At 52.0% G+C, this 19,057-nt stretch overlaps 1 protein-coding gene across 8 annotated transcripts in view; it reads right to left on the bottom strand.

Moving 5' to 3' along the window:
* Positions 1-19,057, bottom strand: part of LOC144944131 (uncharacterized) — a 290,632-nt gene that overhangs the window by 20,902 nt on the left and 250,673 nt on the right. For 5 of the 8 annotated variants that reach the window (XM_078872236.1, XM_078872237.1, XM_078872233.1 and 2 more), the window contains 15 exons: positions 17,165-17,302; positions 16,893-16,958; positions 14,851-14,895; positions 14,327-14,380; positions 13,809-13,844; positions 12,109-12,207; positions 9,830-9,901; positions 8,001-8,036; positions 7,340-7,402; positions 6,351-6,440; positions 5,429-5,455; positions 4,458-4,511; positions 3,818-3,886; positions 2,950-3,030; positions 2,713-2,754 (listed from right to left, as the gene is read on the bottom strand). In XM_078872236.1, the coding sequence (XP_078728362.1) occupies positions 2,713-2,754; positions 2,950-3,030; positions 3,818-3,886; positions 4,458-4,511; positions 5,429-5,455; positions 6,351-6,440; positions 7,340-7,402; positions 8,001-8,036; positions 9,830-9,901; positions 12,109-12,207; positions 13,809-13,844; positions 14,327-14,380; positions 14,851-14,895; positions 16,893-16,958; positions 17,165-17,302 (972 nt within the window). The remainder of the gene's footprint in view (positions 1-2,712; positions 2,755-2,949; positions 3,031-3,817; positions 3,887-4,457; positions 4,512-5,428; positions 5,456-6,350; positions 6,441-7,339; positions 7,403-8,000; positions 8,037-9,829; positions 9,902-12,108; positions 12,208-13,808; positions 13,845-14,326; positions 14,381-14,850; positions 14,896-16,892; positions 16,959-17,164; positions 17,303-19,057) is intronic. The other 3 variants (XM_078872228.1, XM_078872234.1, XM_078872235.1) reach the window with 3 other exon arrangements.

Genomic DNA, 19,057 nt, shown 5'->3' on the forward strand with positions numbered 1-19,057 from the left:
ACATGGGCTCATGGCGTGGCATCAAGTGGTCGCACAGTCTTGATCTCAGAATCGTAAACAACAATTCATGCTTTTTTATTGTGAGGGAATGGATCTCTGGTTAACATAGCGGCTTATATTGTATCTAAAGGACTAAATATGTAAAACCCATGAACTCTGAGCACTGATTCTGATGAACAATTGGGGTCACGCTCATATTTGCATGGCAGGTTGCATTGACAGCGTCAGATATAGGAAAGTTACACTATTTAAAGGAAATTATTGGCAATTTAATTTACGTGGGCCAAACCTTCACTTTGACACAAACAGATGCTCGTTATGCTAGTGAATCAGCTAAATATAATGCTGCTGCAGGCATCTCGCTAACAATTACAAACAGTTGCCAAAATAATGCACTCTCACACGTTTATTGTTATATTTAATTCGAAGTCCCAACAATGTCACTTCATTTGTGCAAGTTAATCAATGACATGTTTAAAAAGAAACTCAGTATATTTTTATGACAACTTAGGAATAAGTTTGTTAACACTTACACTGTTAATAAATGTAAACAATGCCACGCCATTCAAGTGGCATTAAGACATCTGAACATGCTGGGCTTTTGTGCGCATACAAAACACATTGTATGTGGAAGGCAAGGAAATCATATCTGGTGCTCGTACAGAAAAGAACTCGGATAAAGTGGCTTGAATAGCGCGACTTTAATAGCACTTTTCAATTCTCAACTTGAACTGTGTGCATGCATGGCAAGGCAGCGAGGTGACTGCAGAGGGCAGCTGGTGACATCACAATGCGGCAGTGGGGTGACAGCACAGGGCAGCTGGTAACAGCGCGACACGGCAGTGGGGTGACAGCACAGGGCAGCTGGTAACATCACAACGCGGCAGTGGGGTGACAGCAGAGGGCAGCTGGTGACAGCGCGACACGGCAGTGGGGTGACAGCAGAGGGCAGCTGGTGACATCACAACGCGGCAGTGGGGTGACAGCACAGCTGGTTACAGCACGACACGACAGTGAGGTGACAGCAGAGGGCAGCTGGTGACAGAGCGAACACGGCAGGCAGCGCTGCAGCTTCATGGCACACACAGCGTTGACAGACACATGGGGTGCAAAGGGCACCGCTAACACACCATGAACACCCGGCTGCTTTTGCGTTTGCAAGCACGTTTCCCTACTCCATGCCGCTGCTTCCTACGTTAAAATTGTGTTTTACATTTTAAGAAGTAATTTTTTTTCACGTGGAATCAAGGATTTGCGTTTGGCCATCAAGTACCCCCCCTGTGATCCTATGCCCCACATTCCGGAAACAACCGCCGTAGTTTTGTTGCGCTGATCTCGCTCTCTTTGCTTTGCGGCTGCGTATCTGGGAAAACGTGCCGTCGAATACCAAACGCAGCCTGATGCTCGAGGCCTTTGATGGGTGGCATGCCGGAGACACTGAGACAGGGTGAGTGCAGCACAAGACAGGCCGAGTGACTTGGGACTCCGACAAGACGAGCTCCTAGTGGCCACTGCCCCGCTGGGCCATGCACCACTCGGTGACCTGGGCTCTCTCACGGATTTCCTTTACGATCACCGCTTCATCGCGTCCCCTTGAGCGTGAAAATGCGCCGGGTTGTTCTGCGAGGTGTACTCAACGCTCAAAGAGCGATTGCACGCTTTCCGTGGAATATCCTCGATAGCGCCGCCACTCCTACGCGATGCACCCCATGGGGGAGACCCAATGAGTGGCGGCTCCAGTGCTTTGGACATGAGAATATTTATTCGTGTCTATTTGTATATTTATTGATGCCTATTTCATCATAATCACTAACATATACACAACACCTAAAAACATGTTATGCAAGAATGTGCAAAAATAAGATATTTTAAATAACGATTTAGTGATTATCCGGCGGTTTTTATTCATCGGGCACGCCTCTGCCCCCCGAAGCAGTTGGCTAATCGATGATGGACTGTACTCGAATCGCCCTCCTCAGTGGAATTGTAAAGGGTGCTCAAACGAGTTCACTCCGTGCGGTGAATGTGGGGTGCTTACTAAGTCGCGAGGAGGAGTCTGTCTACAAAATTGCAGTTGCTGATTGATTCGGGCTTACTTTGTTAATCCGCATTTATAAATTACTCATGTACAGATAATAATAATTTTATATATGGCTGAAGAGCCATATTCGCGTGCTTGCTGCTGAGGCAGTCGGGATGCATTCGATGTTTCAATCCCAGGAGCTGCCTTACCGGAACTTCGAATGGTCATCATCAAAAAATGTGAGCAGTGGCTTCAGCTGAATTCCAAAACTTGGAACGTAGCCAAAGTAAATGACAAGGCGTTATCACCTCCCCCAGGCAACTACACATTCCCTGGTAAAATACAAAGGAGGCATCATCACAGCGACACGCCATTCCGCGACTCCTGACCCAATCATCTGGCTCAACAATCTCAGCCGTTGCCCTCCATCGGCCATAAGCAGAAGTATAACAAAACCTGGCAAAGAGTACAATTATTCCCGTGTACTTTGTTTTGCTCTGCAAAGTATGAATATCAAATGCTGTCTCAGCCAATTTAATGAGTAAAGATGCCCGAATGCATATATATATAACAAAAAAAATTGACATTTGTGAGCCTCTGACATCCATTGTCATTGTTGATCACGACCCATTTACTCCTCCTCTTGTTCACCGTTTGTTCGGACCGATCCAATGTGCGCAATGACTTACAGGGATTTTGCAGTGGGGGCGAGGAGGTGGTGGAACTACTCGCTACAAGGGGGGACAGAGACAAGAGACAGCACAGTGACGGGCAGCAAATGCGCGATGACGCGAGAAACACGAGGATGGGAACACGACGATACAGGCAGCGGTAGCAGCGGCGGCAGCGGCGGCAGCAGCGGCGGCGGGGGCAGCAGCAGCAGCAGCGGCGGTTGGGGGCCACGGGACTGCAATCCGCGTTCTTACTCTGTTGTTGACGTCCACGGGGAACCCCGGCTGGCCCGGGGGGCCAGGCGGGCCAGGAGGTCCGGGAGGGCCGGGGAAACTCTGCGGACAGAGAAAGGCCAACTCCTGTGAAGCGGTGAAACGCGTGGGAACGCTCGCTGCGTCGCTACGACGAGCGGATGCCGCACAGATGCTGCTACTCTATTCGCTTCGGTGATGAAACAGCCCCTCCTCTGCACGGCTACCTATTTAGATAGATATTAACATATTTGTTATTGTATTGCCCACAATTTACATGGGAGGGCATCATCAAATGTGCACAATGTCGCTGCACCACGCTGGTTGAGCACTCCGGTGTTCGTGGAGTGCTCCTGCCTACGATTCCACAATAATCCGGCGGCATTCGTTCGACAGGACACAGACCGCTGACGAAACGTAAGAAGTCCAAAACCGATTCTGGGTTTTTCTGCCAAAACAAACGATGCTGGAAGACACAAGGTAAGTGGTAGTGTGTGGTATGTGGTAGTGTATGTGTGGAGTGTCTGTGTGTGGTGCAATACGTGATGTCCGGTGTGTGTGGGGTGGTTCGTGTAGTGTAAGTGTAGTTTATGTGGTGTGCTGTGGTAGGTGTAGTAGTATACGTGTGGTCTAAGAGTAGGGTGTGTGTGGTGTAGTAGATGTGGTCTGTGGGGTGTGAGGTGTGGTGTGCGATGTGGTGTGTGGTATGGTTTTTACTGTGCGGTTTGCTGTGTGGTGTTTGCGTTGTGTTTGTGGTGCGGTGCAGTGTGCTGTGCGGTGTTTGCGGTGCGGTGTACTGTGCAGTGCAGTGTGTACTGTGTGCTGTGTGCGGTGTGATAGAGTTGTGAGGATGCACGGTAGAGGTGCTCACATTTCCCAGGCCAACACCTCCTCCAGATTCGCCCTTCTGACCTTTGAAGCCGTTCACTCCCGGCCGACCCTGAGAACACAAAGTCAGCAATCCAACCACGGAACGACAGAGGCAGTGTAACGATGCACCGGGTCGATTAGTTTTTGGTGCATTCATGATGCTTATAAAGATATCATGTGAAGCCTGTGAGCATTTGAGAGTTCCAGGCACTGAGTGCATCGAGTGGATCTGTGGCTCTGCGAGGTAAACATCTTCACTTCAAATAGTGAAGCCTGGGTTAAAATCCAGGTGCATTATGAAGATGGCCAAGTCTTATGAATGAAAAATTTAAGACGAGGAATTGTTGTGCGATTATGACAATTCTGCTGTGGGTAGAAGCCGTACTGATTGTAATATTTCATTACACTTCTTACCCACCAAGTCTCATGACTCTTTTTCAGGAGGGTCCTGCAAGGTTTTTGGCAGTAGTGGGTGATGATTGCCGTGTATATATCAATCGAGTGACTTGCATTGTAACACCAATGTAATACTCACGCGAACTGCACCACACGCACAAACACGTTCAACGCTAGAGCAAAGGCCCTCTTTACGTCAAACATCAAAAAACGTGGACAGAGCGACAGCAGAGAAGAGCACTTACGGGCCTCCCCGGCATGCCATACTCCCCCTTGACTCCGGCGTGACCCACCGGACCCTGGCGACGAACGAGAAGAGGGACACGGTGAGGACATTGCGAGGCCTCGCTGGCCCCCGCCGAAGCCAGGGTGCGGCCAGCGCGGGCGCTCGGTCCCTGTGAGCCGGCCCTGGCCCCCGGGGCTCCACGTGGGCTCCCAGGCGGGGAAGCGCCTAGCCCAAGGGTGAGTGCGGAGCGGCGAGCCCTCGAGGAAACGTCGCCGGTTCAATGGACGCGGCGGCGCGGAAGCCCGTTGCCAGGAGCTGCGCAGCGTCTCCCTCCGTAGCCCTCTCCTCCGGTACCCCGATTGCGGCCGCTTGCCGCTGTGCACGCCCAAAGGTCGCGGCGCTCCCCCTCCGTTCTCCGCTCAACAGGGACATCTCGCCACGTGGAATCCACCGGACTACTCGGTGTGGGGCAGTGCCGAGTCTCTCGGCAACGATTCGGTTCCCACCCCGAAGCGCCGTCCACCCACGAAGGCCCCCTTCACTTCCTCAGTATTTTGCAGTTATTTTATTTTAGTGGGTGTTCTTACCACACGAATGCATGATTTTATTTATGAGGTTTTTTTTGCTCTTATTTTATCTCTCGAAATGTTATTCCTGTTATTCGCTCTGCACACCACTTTGTCATCTCTGGGTGAAAGGTGCTCTAAAAGTATAAGTCAATATTATTGTTATTCAACTTTAGGGCGGCGTCAATTATTATTTGTGCAGATGGAGTAGTGCAGCAAGGCAAGGCAAGCGCTGGACAAATCAACCACGGGCAGCAAGTGCTCATTTCCCCCAAGAGAGCCAAGTAGTTCGGCTGGTGTGCACACGTATGCAAGCTGCTTCTCGACTTACTCGCTATGCACGTACATATGTTAAACTTATTTCGCACCGTACGTAGCCAACTGTGCTAACTGGAGGTGCTCGTCGTGGCTGCACGGAACTCACCAGCAACCCAGGAGAGCCGGCATCGCCCTGCAACACAGCAAGAAGAGCGAATGAGGTGAACGCCGCTATCATCATCGTCACTGTCATCATCAAGGAGGTGACAGTAGCAGTGATTTCTGCCTATGGCACAAATCACACGGCCACACTTTTTTTTTACTTTTTCCCAATCACATTGCGCTTGGACTACAGCGGCATTTTCCACAAGGTGGAACGCGTCCGTTGGCAAGGCTCGCAGACAGCGGCGGTAACATGCGCGCCACGCAAGCCAGCGTTCCGCTCGGAGTGCGACGTCACAAAACTCCGTTTCCCGAGTGGCTAGTGCTCACGCGCCCTGCTCCAGGTGTCCTCACGGCTGGAGCAACCAAGCACGGTCGAGGCCAATTGTCAGCGTCTCCGCTGCCTAAACGTGCAACGGGGCAGCACTCATCTCCTGCAGTGGCCCCGAGCCGGTGGTGAGCGAAAGGGCACTCCATCAACCACGGGGCAACCACTGCTGCCTTCCTATCGAGCGGCACTAATTTAATTGACACACACACACTAACACAAGTGGGCCCATGAATACCATTAGCACATCCGCCAACTACTCCAGCTAGCAGTTGCCTTTGTCTCTCTCTCTGCCTCTCTGCATTTGTTTATCTCCGTGTCCTCCATTTGTCGATCTTGTTCCGTCTCTTCCTCTGCGTCTCTGAGTCTCTCCGCGTCTTTCTCGATGTTTGTCTTTAGCGTTGCTACATTCGGCTGGGCTCAGCTTCTCTTTCCCGGTCTCTCTTCCCCCTGCCCTCCCCGCACTCTCCCTGTTGAGCTGCCTCCGAGCACGGACCGTGAGCTGATCCCTGGGCGGAGCCGGGGGGCCCTGCCCGTGATGCTGCCGGCACTGGGATGAGGCCTACAGGTAGCAGGTGCTGCTGCTGCCATGACTCACCTTGTCACCCTTGGGTCCCTGGGGCCCTGCCATGCTTGCCAGATGGGAGCCATCTGCAGCAATGACGACCCCGGGTTCCCCCCTCTCACCCTGCGATGGACACGCGCAGGAAACAAACGCGCGCACGCAGAGGCGTGCGCACCGAGCAGACGCCTCTTTTAATTCCACGGTCGGGCGAACGTTGTGACATCAATGCCGCGCACCGCTTCCCCATCAGCTGCACCCTGCTCGGTATTCTGCTGCAATGCAATTTGAGACGTCAGTGGTGTGGTCTTTACAGCGTAACTGGTCTCCGAGGTCATACACTACGCACAGAGTGTGACTGAGAAGTCTGTCCTGACATGGAAAGTGACAAGTGGCCCTCATGGAAATGTGTTTTTCTCCACGATCCTCTGCAAGTGCAGTGCACTTTGTCTATCGATGATTAAAATCTTCAATCCCTCACCAGAAGAAGAACTCAGGTCTCAAGCCACTTGTTTGAGAGACGCATATCCCAACATCTATCACAAGGAAATCAAGAGATCCTTCAAGACTCTTCTTGAACTCAAGCTCTACCTCGATAGAGAGATTTCCCGTCTCAATGGCCTCTCGCCTAATTTAAATAACGGTGATCGATTCATCAGCTGTGAAGATTCGTGGAGGGCACTGCCAGCCAGTTCTACCACATGTGGATTCTCTACATTTCTCCGAATTATCTCCGCTATTTTTACATTTCTTGGGATTTAAAATAAAAAAATTCCCCCCATTTTTCAATACTTAAAAAGTGTATGCTTGGCTGAACATCAATACTTTATTCATGCACCACTTCTACTGTAAGGCCACAGAATTATTTCAAGGACCATTAGTAGACGTTAAATTCCAACTGAACGGGTGAATATGTTTATCGATATTATTGTGATTTATTTCGTAAGAACCCAAATAAATAATAGCAAAGGGAGAACTGGACGTCAGCGGCTCCTCTCGTGTCTGTGGGTGGACGTGGTCCTCACCTTCATCCCCGCGGGTCCCTGAATGCCCGAGGCGCCCTTCTCCCCGCGGGGTCCAGGCAGCCCCTGCGGAGAAGCCACAACGGCGGTGAGGGCCACGCGGTGGCGTCGGGGTGAGCGGAAGCTCGTGGGTAACGTGGGGGGATGTGTGGATGTTGTCGGGATGCGGAAGCAGGGACCATATGTGATGGCCTGAGCTGAAGCAAGACCCTTCACACTTAGCAAATGCGCAAACCAGCGGGTATGGCACAACCGGTTCATCATAACTCAAGGAATGGGCACTGCCAATCACCGCAAAGTGCTCGCAATATTATTTCCACATTGCTTGTGCGCGCACGCTGTGGTGTCATGGTCTGGACTCAGCTCAGAAAAACGTGATGGGTTTGGATCTGACACAGGGGATCATTAGTCATGGAGATGCGACGCTGTCAGGAGGTCAAGGAGCTCACGCACACACAGGAGGGCGGCGACAAACATCCGCGGAGGCTGGGAAGGCTCATTCCTGCACGGACCGGGCCGGCACAGTGGGACTCGGGGACCAGGGCGAACGCTCACGATGGTTTAAAGGGAGGCAGATATGGGCAAGGGGACGTGGGTCTCCTCGACTGAGGCCGACGTGGAAATGGATAAGCGGCTACGGGGATAGAGCCGAGAGAGGCCTTACTGGGTGTCCAGCCAGTCCCACCATTCCCGGAGGCCCCTGTGCGCAGAGTGGGGCGGCAACGCACGAGTCACCCCTGCCTCAAGGCCCGTCTCTACACGCAAACCCGCGCAGTGCGGCAGGGCCCGTGTGGTGCGGTGGATCCCGTGTGGTGAGGCGGGTCCCGTGTGGTGAGGCGGGGCCCGTGTGGTGCGGTGGATCCCGTGTGGTGAGGCGGGTCCCGTGTGGTGAGGCAGGGCCCGTGTGGTGCGGTGGATCCCGTGTGGTGAGGCGACCCGTGTGGTGAGGCGGGGCCCGTGTGGTGCGGCGGGGCCCGTGTGGTGCGGTGGATCCCGTGTGGTGAGGCGACCCGTGTGGTGAGGCGGGGCCCGTGTGGTGCGGCGGGGCCCGTGTGGTGCGGTGGATCCCATGTGGTGAGGCGACCCGTGTGGTGAGGCGGGTCCCGTGTGGTGAGGCAGGGCCCGTGTGGTGCGGTGGATCCCGTGTGGTGAGGCGACCCGTGTGGTGAGGCGGGGCCCGTGTGGTGCGGCGGGGCCCGTGTGGTGAGGCGGGTCCCGTGTGGTGAGGCGGGTCCCGTGTGGTGAGGCGGGGCCCGTGTGGTGAGGCGACCCGTGTGGTGAGGTGGGACCCGTGTGGTACGGCAGAGCCCGCAGCGCGGCACCGCACCGCCGTGAGGCACTGCTGCGAGGCACTATGAGGTGTCGCGCGTTTCAGGGACAGGGCCTCGATTCACAATGGGAAGTTGCGATCACACTGAACCTGTTGTCTCGGTGATTGTTTCACCCACCGCGTCTCAACACCCATCGTCAAATGGGCGCCGCTTTGGAATGTGCAGCCAATTCACACTTTTAAGTGTTTTAAGCACGTCTGAATAAACTGTAATCTAAGGAGAAATTCATGCCGAGTGTAATATTACACTCCAACTTCCTCTTACAAATATTGTGGATTGCGTGTTGCTGCAATCGAGCTGTAATCTAAGTCCTCACGGTGATTTCTTGCATTTAGTGTTGAAATATCGGCAAAAATGTATGTACTCATGCAATTTTTACTCATATACTTTGTTTATTTTTATTTATTTTCCGTAACTTGCTTACCTTTTCTCTCGTTTCCACCCCCTATCGTTTAGCTGTAACTTGCTGACCTGCCACCCTTACGGGACATCAGTGAAAAATAACTTGATGGCTCATGGGATTGCTCCAGTCTAAGTAATAAAGATTCTGATTCCGTTGTGATTCCCTTGAGCCGTAATAGACCGTTGCGACCCCAAAGGTGATGGGGGTGACATTTGGTGTCAATACACCCGCACCACGACAACATCCGACGCAGTGGCGCTGCGTTCTCGATTCCGCATCAGGAATTGCAGTCCGCTCCAAGGCAAACATTCGCCTCTGGCCTTCAGATAAGAACGGGTCCGCGAGGCGTCGCACGGCCCGCGCCTCTCTCCCGTGCGGCGTTGCGTCTGTCGGCTGTTGCCTCCAAGGGCAGGGACTGTGAACACTGCGCTTGCGCACGCTTCGCTGTCGCGCCTTCGTGACACACGGAGGGCGCGGCGACCCGCCACCCCCGACGCCTGCCGCTGTGCGTTTGCCACGCGCTCGAGACAGAAACGAGCGTTGCGGCCAGGAGGAGGAGGCGGACGCGGAGAAGCAAAGTGGCTTCATCCACTCGAGAGGCCTTCCTCGCCTCCGCCGTATCACAAATGGAATTCCCGCGGAGTCGGGACGTTGGTCATGCCGGGACACACACCGTTTCGCCCGTTGCGTACGTACGTGGCGGAGCCACCGCGGCCCCATCTGTGGCTCGCGGGTCGTGCGATCCACGTTTTTGCTCACCTGGAGTCCTGCGGGTCCCACGGGGCCTGGGGGCCCTGGCTGTCCTGCTTGGCCTGCCACACCCCCCGACTCCTGTCACACAGAGGACAAAGACAATGATTCCCCCACCGTGTAGCCTCAACAGACTCTTGGGGCAAGTGCTGTTAGCCGGCACGGGACTCGAGGGGGGCGATGTTTACGCACCGCATCAGGGCGACTCATTTGAGGCAGAGTCGACCTCGGGGAGACCCAGGAGCGGTTCAGATAATCGCCACTGTTATATTGGTCGTGAGCGGGAACTGAACTCGGGTCGCAGTGTGCAAACCGCTGCGCCACCGCTCCCCACAAAATAGGACACGCGCGGTCTTACACCCACAGCAGAGACAAGGCCTGCAAGTACAAACCAAAGATCTGCATAGAGCAGCCAGGGATATTCCTTTACCCAATGCAAGAGACACTCGTTACAAAGCACAGCTCTTCCTATAATGAATACACTGCGTACGCCATAATGGTTTGCTCCCTCACGTGATTGGGCGGTCGCAAAATAGCACTGAATGCTTATGGCCTCCGAGTCAATGTAAACACATAAGCAGCACAGAATTTACTGCAAAGGTTGTTAAAATGTCAATAAACATGACCTTGAACTACAAAGAACAGGTTAACAAAGTACTGCCATGTGTTGTGGTCATTAAAAACCGTTATGGCTGTGTATGCGAATATTTAAAACATTTCCCAAAATATGATAAATCGCAAGTGATCTAAATCTTATCCTAATTCTTACAAGCTGGGCAGAATGTTATGTTCTCGTGCCAAGAATGATTATTTCAGCTTCCCACAATACGCAGTGACGTCTCTTCATGTTTCATTGATTAGGGGACCTGGTAATTAGACGTTATTGAGGTCAGAGCCTAAACGCTTATTAAAATCCGGTGCCCATTTATGACCCGGTTTTATTCATTAATGGCCACAGTGATAAGTGTATGACATCCGTATGCACATGAGTAGTTATGTGATGTTTTTTTACAAAACATGTATTTTTTTTATCACACTCTCACCCACCGTTTGAACTCTTTATTTTAATCCCCTTCTCATCGAAACTGCTCTGGATTCCCAACACAACTCTCATTCCCACGACTACTGGGCACTGGGACCGTGAGCCCAGGATTGGCCGAGATCTGACCCAAGATCAGCAGCAGTGCCCAGGTCCGTGCCCCACGCCCCGTGAGCCCTGGGGCTCCGTGGATCCCCCGCCCTCTACCGGGTCTGTGAAGTGATCTTAAATAAAGTTTGTGTTTAGCAATGTTTTTACGTAGACATGGGGGTCACGGTAGGCAATTTAAAGCGGGAATACACAATTTATAGAATATTGCGCCCATGTGATTTTAACAGAACCGCTGCAAAGTGTCACCAAGCGAGCAACGTCACGACGCACGCATCTCGCGTCTGTGACGACCCTGAGCCATCGCGGTCGGTGCCAGGGTCGGCCTGGGTAGAAGGCAGCGATGTGCTTCTCCAGCCGAGTCTGGGAACCCCTTGGGCCAGCTAGCTTGGGACAGGTGCGCTCCAGCCCGGTTCAAACAATGGACAAGCATGGTTCACATTGGTCGTGGGAACGTGATAAGAGTGAGCCTATTTGTAGATTAGAAATCCAGCCTCAGCTGTCAGGAAGGTGCCAGTTGAGTACAGTCCATATTTTCAACAAGAAAGACAACAGGGCCCAAGCGGGACCTATAGTTTCATTTTCTGTTCTCTCACTTCATAGCGTCTTTCAATCGTTATATTTTGGGTAATCCACAACGAAGCTCCTCAAAACACTGCTGAGATTTCTGGCAGGAAAGGTGTACCTCACATAATTCAGCTGACATCTCTCGCGCAGGGTTGGGCCTTTGCTCCATTGCATTCTGGTTCTGAACAGGGGACAATGTCTACGAATACTTGGGGGTTAAGGATGCTGCCAACGGTTTATTAAAACTCCCAATATTTATACTCCAGCTTCACTGAGTCCCCATGATCACCACACACAGAACACACCTCAATTTAGGTTCTGCTGTTCCCAATTACAAATGAGTACCTGGTGCGATGTGTAAACATCGCCACTGGGGAGACAAAGGCGGTCGGGCGTGGTGCTGGCCACCCACCCCCTCGTGGACCGTTTCGGCCTTCATAGGTGCTCACTAACAGCACTTGCCCTTACAGTCTGTTAAGGCTATACGGGGGATCTTTGTCTTGTGTGTGAGTGTGTGATTACACCATCAAATCTCTCAGGCCGAGGCTTGACGCGGGTGTCCGCTGCCACTCACCACATCGTAGGTTGGTCCATGGAAGAAGGAAGGGGGCCCAGGCGGACCGGGTAGGCCGGGCGGTCCCTGAATGCCGACGCCGTCCAACCCCGGTCGTCCCTGTAGGCACACAGCAGCACCCCGTCCATCGAGCCTGCATCACAGTTGCATTCTCCACTCCCCTCCTGCCTGCTCATTACCAAATGTAACAAAAAATGCACCGTCATACGGAGATTGCATTTTTCGGTAAAACATTAAGAACGCTTGTGGAAATTATTGTTATATACTGTAGATATAAAGGGTGTTTTAAAAAGATGGACCCGATGTGAAATCGCTATATCTCTGCAACCACGAACCACCCATGAATGAAACTCTTACCACTTGAAAGGGCGGGGCATAGAGTTTCAAATGATTACCGCAAGATGCCTCTCCCAGCGCACAAACAGCCCCTAGCCTCAGTCATTCGCAAGACACACTGCCTCAACGTTGGATAGGTCGCACGGGACCCCAAGACTTGGCGCTACACTCTTGGCCCCTAAGATCCCCAGACATCACCACACCCTGCGACTTTTTCTTGTGGGGATACGTCAAAGACCGTGTTTTTGTGCCATCATTAGCGACTAATCTGGATGACCTCAAAAACAGAATCACGGCAGCGGTGACTTCAGTGGAAGAAGTCACTTTGAGAGGCGTTTGGGACGAATTCACCTATCATCTAGATGTTGTCCGTACAGCAGGTGGAGGGCACATAGAGCATTTATAAAATGATTAGTAAAACTTGATAACTCATTCAACCGTTTTTAACTTTTTGTGTAATTGTAACATGTTGCCATCGTGAAATATACTGCTTTGAAATTGGGTCCCTTTTTTGGAAGCACCCTGTAAATTCATGAGGTAATGGTCCTTTTAAAAAACTTGCAACATCATAGCTGGTACGATCTCTGTCGGTGTGCAGCGACATTAATTCGTGTTAAAAGTCAACCTTGCTGACAAATGAGCGCGGGGTATCTGCCTTCGCGGTGGACGTTACTGCTTTGGTAGTCGTTCGCATGCCGGCTGAAGTGGACGTGTTGATCGAGCAGAAAGTAGCGATTCAATTTTAGAGTGAAAGTCCACAGGTGGCTGGGATGTGTTGCAGACTGTGTGCTGCCTATGGGGACAATCCCTGCGTAGGAGCATTAAACTACAAACTATTTTTATATGCAGCTCTCTTTCAGAAGCGACCTGACAACTAATGATAGCTCAACGAAGTAGCTTATCATGTGGAAATGTATCGCTGCCAAATACTATAAACGCATGTTTCTAAATGCGGAGGGAAAAACCGGAGGACCTGGAGAAATATCCACGTGACCACAGGAAGAACATGCAAACTCTATATATACAGCAGGCGTCAGGGTCGGGATGGAACCCACGACCACCTGCACACCACGCGAGGTAGTTAACATCTCGCCACTGTGGTGCCCCAATGGGTGCAATGTGCCAAGCCGGACTTCTATCCTGATGGCATTTGCAGCCGGTATCACGGTGGTGGCAGACGTTTGGTGTCGGTGGTACGAGCAGTCATGCGGGGAAGTGACATTACCATGGCCCCAATAGGCGTTGTCAAGGAACGCATCTACCGTCAATACGCAGTGAACTCTGTGACTTTCTACATTCCGCAGGTTCATTATGGGTCTTCTCCTGCTCTGCAAAAATCGACTCTCAGAGCAGACGTGACTCACCTGTAGACCCATCTCCCCCTTGGCACCCATCGGGCCCTGCAACGAAGGGAACCAATTATCCATAAACATGTTGCCATGACAAACACAGTTTATGCACAAATGACAATACCCAAAATAGCTGTGACGACTTTAGGTGCAAACGATGCTTGCAGGAATTTGAAGAACTGTGTAGGTGGTTGCGAAAAACTGTTCTCTCTAAAACTGCGAGAGGAAAACGTGGTGGTGACGTTGTTGTGTGCGTTTGCGTTCACGACGTGGGAGCCCACTGAGGTAAAAGTCTATGGGCAGGTCTATTCCTTGTATGTATGTACGTTGAACTTGTTTTGCACCGTACGTCGCCAACCGTGCTAAACGGTGGTGCAATAATGAGATAAAACAAGTCCTAGCAAATGATAAAAAAAATATTTTTTTTTAATCACTGAATGGAATCAACAACCCTGTGAATCGTGGCCGCACGAGCAATGTGTTCGCTGGTGTCGATTTTGCGCGGAGCCTTGGCAGCCGAAGGTGAGACTCACCTGGGGCCCGGGGTGCCCTGCGAGTCCGACGGAGCCTGAAGGCCCCGGAGGTCCCTGGAAAAAAAGGAATTCAAGCGGGCGACGAGAAAATCAGCACCAATCAACGTGGGGGGCTGACACGGCGAGCACGACTCACCGTCTCAGACTCTGATCAAATGTACGTACATACAATCCCTCACCGTCAAGGGATCGCCGGTGAAGGATTCTGGCGAGGGATTGCCTCGGGCCCTTTACCTCCGTGAGAGGGCGTCGCCAGAGAAAATACCATTTACTGGGACATCAGCAAGTGGCAGCGCTACGAACAAAACACGCTCCCCCATCACAGAAATGTGTAATTTCCAGCCTCGGGCCGAGGCCGCCAAGGGAGATGCCGCCCTCCCAGTGCTCGTTTGAGTTAGGAGAGATGCGTCGAGCTGAAGGCTCGCTGAGGAGACAGATTTGATTGACATGTGCCTAACAAGGCCCCCCCCACTCCCCCGAGGGCCACGGATCCCGTGAGGAGATGAGCGAGCCACGCAGCGTACCGGCAGTCCCGGCGTTCCGTCTGCACCTGGATCTCCTGTCATGCCCTGTCGAGAGAAGCCCGCATCAGCAAGTGCAGCAACGTGGGCAATGTGTGCACCTATAATGAAGTGTTTGCAGCCGCGCTGGAAGCCACGAATAATGTAGGTCAGTTATCCCCCCCCCCCCCCCCCACGTGTTTCAGTTGCCTCTCGTTAACACGAGGCGGTGCATCATGTCTGTGATGCATGTGCTCGCTACGTGACACTGAAACCGATTTTTTTTTTATAGTTCACCCACTCTGGTGAAAATACTAATTAACCATCGAGAATATACCAAACGTCATTGGCGACTGAGCTGAGACCATGAACTCGCTGCACGAGATCAGCAAGGTGTTGTGGTTCAGCGCTTGCCACGTGTGCACCACGATACCTTGCTGATCTCGTCAAGGGGCATTGACCATCACGCAAACTCCGGTTATCATCGCAGCGGCTTTTGGCTAACCATCGTACAAAGAAGGCATCGTGCGCTCTCAGATGCGCTTCTGCGGACGTCTGGAACGCTCTTCCTTCTGACATTAGGAAACCACTGGATTTATGCACTTTGAAATCTCGATTGAAAACTCATTACTTAAGAACTGCTTTTGTGTTTACTGTGTCATCCCTCCCCCCCACCTCCGATTAGCACGGATAGCTACGTACGGTGCGAAAGAAGTTCAAGAAACATACGTACTTGAGTTTGAACATGGCATTCTGTGCAATGCCAGCTCAACGCTGGAGCGAATATCAGCCCCACTGAGCCACCCGGCAACCTGACCTCAAACCACGCCTGGCAGCGCTCGCTGCCTATGGCGAACTGGTTTGTAACGGCGGCAGTGGCAGCGTGAGCTGTTAAACCGCCTCACCGCTCGTTTGTTCTCCAGGTGAATTCAATCCCTGTCGATTAGTTAGTGTCAACGGTGCTCCCACAGGCGACAACCACCGGCGACTTTAGAAGTTGCTGCGGCTGCGTGAAGCCTGCTGTTACCAGTCTCGGTGTCGCGTGTGTACACGCGTGTGCTAATGCCGGTGCTCGTGTAAGCTATGTACACTTTGTATGCGTGTATATGCATATGCAGGTATGTGTGCGTGTGTGCGGGGTGTGGTAGAGTAGCGATAATCATCTGAACTGGTCCTGGGTATCCCCTAGGTCGACTCAGCCTCAAATGAGCAATTGGAACGGTGTGTAAACATCGCCACTGGGGAGACAAAGGTGGTCGGCGTGTGGTGCTGGCCACCCACCCCCTCGTGTACCATGCTGGCCTTCATAGGCGCTCGCTAACAGCACTTGCCCCAAAAGGCGTTTGAGGCTATATGGGGACGTTTATCTTTGAAGCCCAGGGAGAGTGAATATGAAGTGCGTGTGTCCATAGTAGGGTTGACTTGATTGCATTTTTCACAATACGATACGGTACAATGTCAATTCCCATGATTCGGAAATTTTTGCAACATCAGTTTCTTAAATATTTCACGTTGCTGTTGTTGCATTGTTCATCGTCGTTTCTGCACCTCCCGTGGGAATAAATAGTTTATTCAAAAAGTTATTCACCTGCAGTTCACTCGGCGGGCCTGCCACGAGTCTTCTAATCATTGTGACTTTACAAGTCATTGTCACTTTACGTTTCATGATGCTTCGAGCACACACGCTGGCGGTTGCGTAAGAAACAGTTAAACAAACCTTTGATGCGCTTATAAAATCACTGTGGTAAACGAGAGCCAAGCTGTAACTGTCTCCGAAAAAGCATTTCTCAAACTAATAATGTAACTTATTGAATCATCACATCATCACGATCCATGGGCAGATATCCCTTAGGTGTCCGCTGCCCATTTCGTCATTTGTTTCCACTTTCCTCTCTGTCTCCTGTGCCAATACGCTCAAGTAGTGCCACATGCTTCTGGCACCAACCTCTTAAACCAGCACCCATATGGCAATACTGTGCAAAGGGTACGACAGGGCTGTCGACGTGTCGTCGCGACGCGAGCACACAGGCAGCGCACACGCGAGGGCTCCGTGTGGCACCGCTCACCTTGGGCCCAGGTTTGCCAACGGTGCCCGGCTCCCCGTCGCCGAAAGCCGAGCCCTCCATGTCGCTCTGCGGGCGAGACGACGCACGTGGTGTGACGACGCACGCGGTATGACGATGCACGTGGTAAAACAAAAGACAAATGACACGCAAATGTGGAGGCCTATGGGCAGGTCTATCCATTCCACGTTCCACAGTAGCATGAGCCGAGTTACTCCGCCAAAGCACACGAGCGATTAGACGTCAGTGGGTACCCTTCGTGTGGTAGGACTCACGAAGTCGGAGTTGTATCTGATGGCAGATGAGGGTGGGCCGGGGGGCCCCGGGGGACCGGGTGGCCCGGTGACGCCGGAGATTCCCTGTGGGCCCTGCGGGCCCTGAGGCCCTTCTGGGCCCGCGTCTCCCTTCTCTCCCTGCCGGCACAGTCAAACACCCAGAGCGTGAGACGTCAATAGCGGTACAGCATCCACACGGCGCGCCAGGAAAAATCTCCAACAGGAACAAACCGAAATCCTGCAGCATATTCCTTTCCAATGCCCCCCCCCTCATTTCTAGAACAAGAATCTGTGCAGCTGAATGAAAAACAACACGAAATGTCTGCGCTGCAATAGAGTTGTGCCAGGACGATCGATAAGCTCCCCTGTGACTCAACCATGGCTTTCGTCATGCACAACGTTGCTGCAAAGACTTTCACGCGTATCTGTAAATGTGACATCAACCCAAACCTCAGATACATCCTCTGGTATCCCAATCCAACCTCTCACAAACTACAAGATCACCCTCGTCGCCTTCAAGTTGTTTCTTGGGCTCGCCCCTGCCTGCCTCTCTCGTCCATGTGCAGCCTGCTGCAGGCCTCCAGTCAACACCCAGACAACTTCCACTCGCAGGAAGGTCGTCTCTTCTGTTCGCCGCGTGCAATTGTCATCTGGAACTCCCTTCCCATGGCCATCCGCAATGCCCAACTCCATTCTCTTGCTCAAAGCCTCTGGCCATGGCTGCTTCTCTATGACCATGCTTTCATGATCACCTCCGCTAAATTGTAGATGTATTTTTTTCCCTGCTCACTGACCCTCTCATTCCAACTTACACCCTTAAACTCGCATATTTCCCCCTAATAACTTAACTTCCCTTTTGCCCAATCACATCACAACCCCTCATACGTCTTCTATCCGTGTATGTCTTTGTTGGCTCACATTTCCCTGGGTCTCTACTCACTATCTCCAGGTGATTTGCTCGTTCGTTTCGATGTAGTCTCTTTGTTTACCAAAGTTTCTGTGCCTGACACCATTGCAATCATTGAAGACTTGGTCCAACAAGGACTGAATGCTGATGTACCAGCCCTGGTGAGACACTGCCTCACCAACACTTACTTCACCTGGAATGGAACATTATATAAACAAGTTGAAGGTAACCCAATGGGTTCTCCCTTATCTCCAGTTGTAGCCAATGTTTTCATGGAAAATTTTGAGACATGCCAACAAGGCATCCACTCTACATCCATCCTTGTGGAAGAGGTATGTAGATGACACGTTCGTCATCTGGCCACATGGCCGTACACCCAGCCATCAAATTCACCATGGAGATGGAAAAGGATGGCAAGTTACCATTCTTGGATGTTTTCATCGAAAAGAGACCAGAAGGCTCAATGGGACACTCTGTCTACAGGAAAGCCACCCTTACGGATGCATATCTAAAACCTGACTCCCACCACCATCCTTCCTAGAAGAATTCCCTCATCAAAACTCTACACCATAGCGCTCGTTGTATTTCATCACCTAGCCAGTGAACTGAAACACGTAGTTCCGCACGTCGGAACTTCTTTAAGCCACCGTATGCAGCCACACTCCGCGGGGGCGTCACGTCCGATGTCCCTACAGAGCGCTGTGCTTGCGAAGGACAGCTTCGTCACATCCGTGCCGCATTGCCGAGTACTCTCGGTGCTATTGCCAACCACGCTCGTTTACCCAGGAACGTGCCTCGCAGAGCCTCACGACTCGCTTTCAGGAGGGTCCTGCCAGGTTTTTCGCAGTACGTGGGGGATGTTGTCGCTGTGCGTGATCACAATTGAGTCATATGCAGGTAAAAACATTTTTAATTGGGATGTTTTGGCCAACACCAGTTACGTGTTGTGTATGCTTGATTTATTTACTCTTCAGCTATAGCAGGAT

This window comes from Lampetra fluviatilis, chromosome 2, assembly GCF_964198595.1.
Source record: "Lampetra fluviatilis chromosome 2, kcLamFluv1.1, whole genome shotgun sequence".
Lineage (NCBI taxonomy): Eukaryota > Metazoa > Chordata > Hyperoartia > Petromyzontiformes > Petromyzontidae > Lampetra > Lampetra fluviatilis.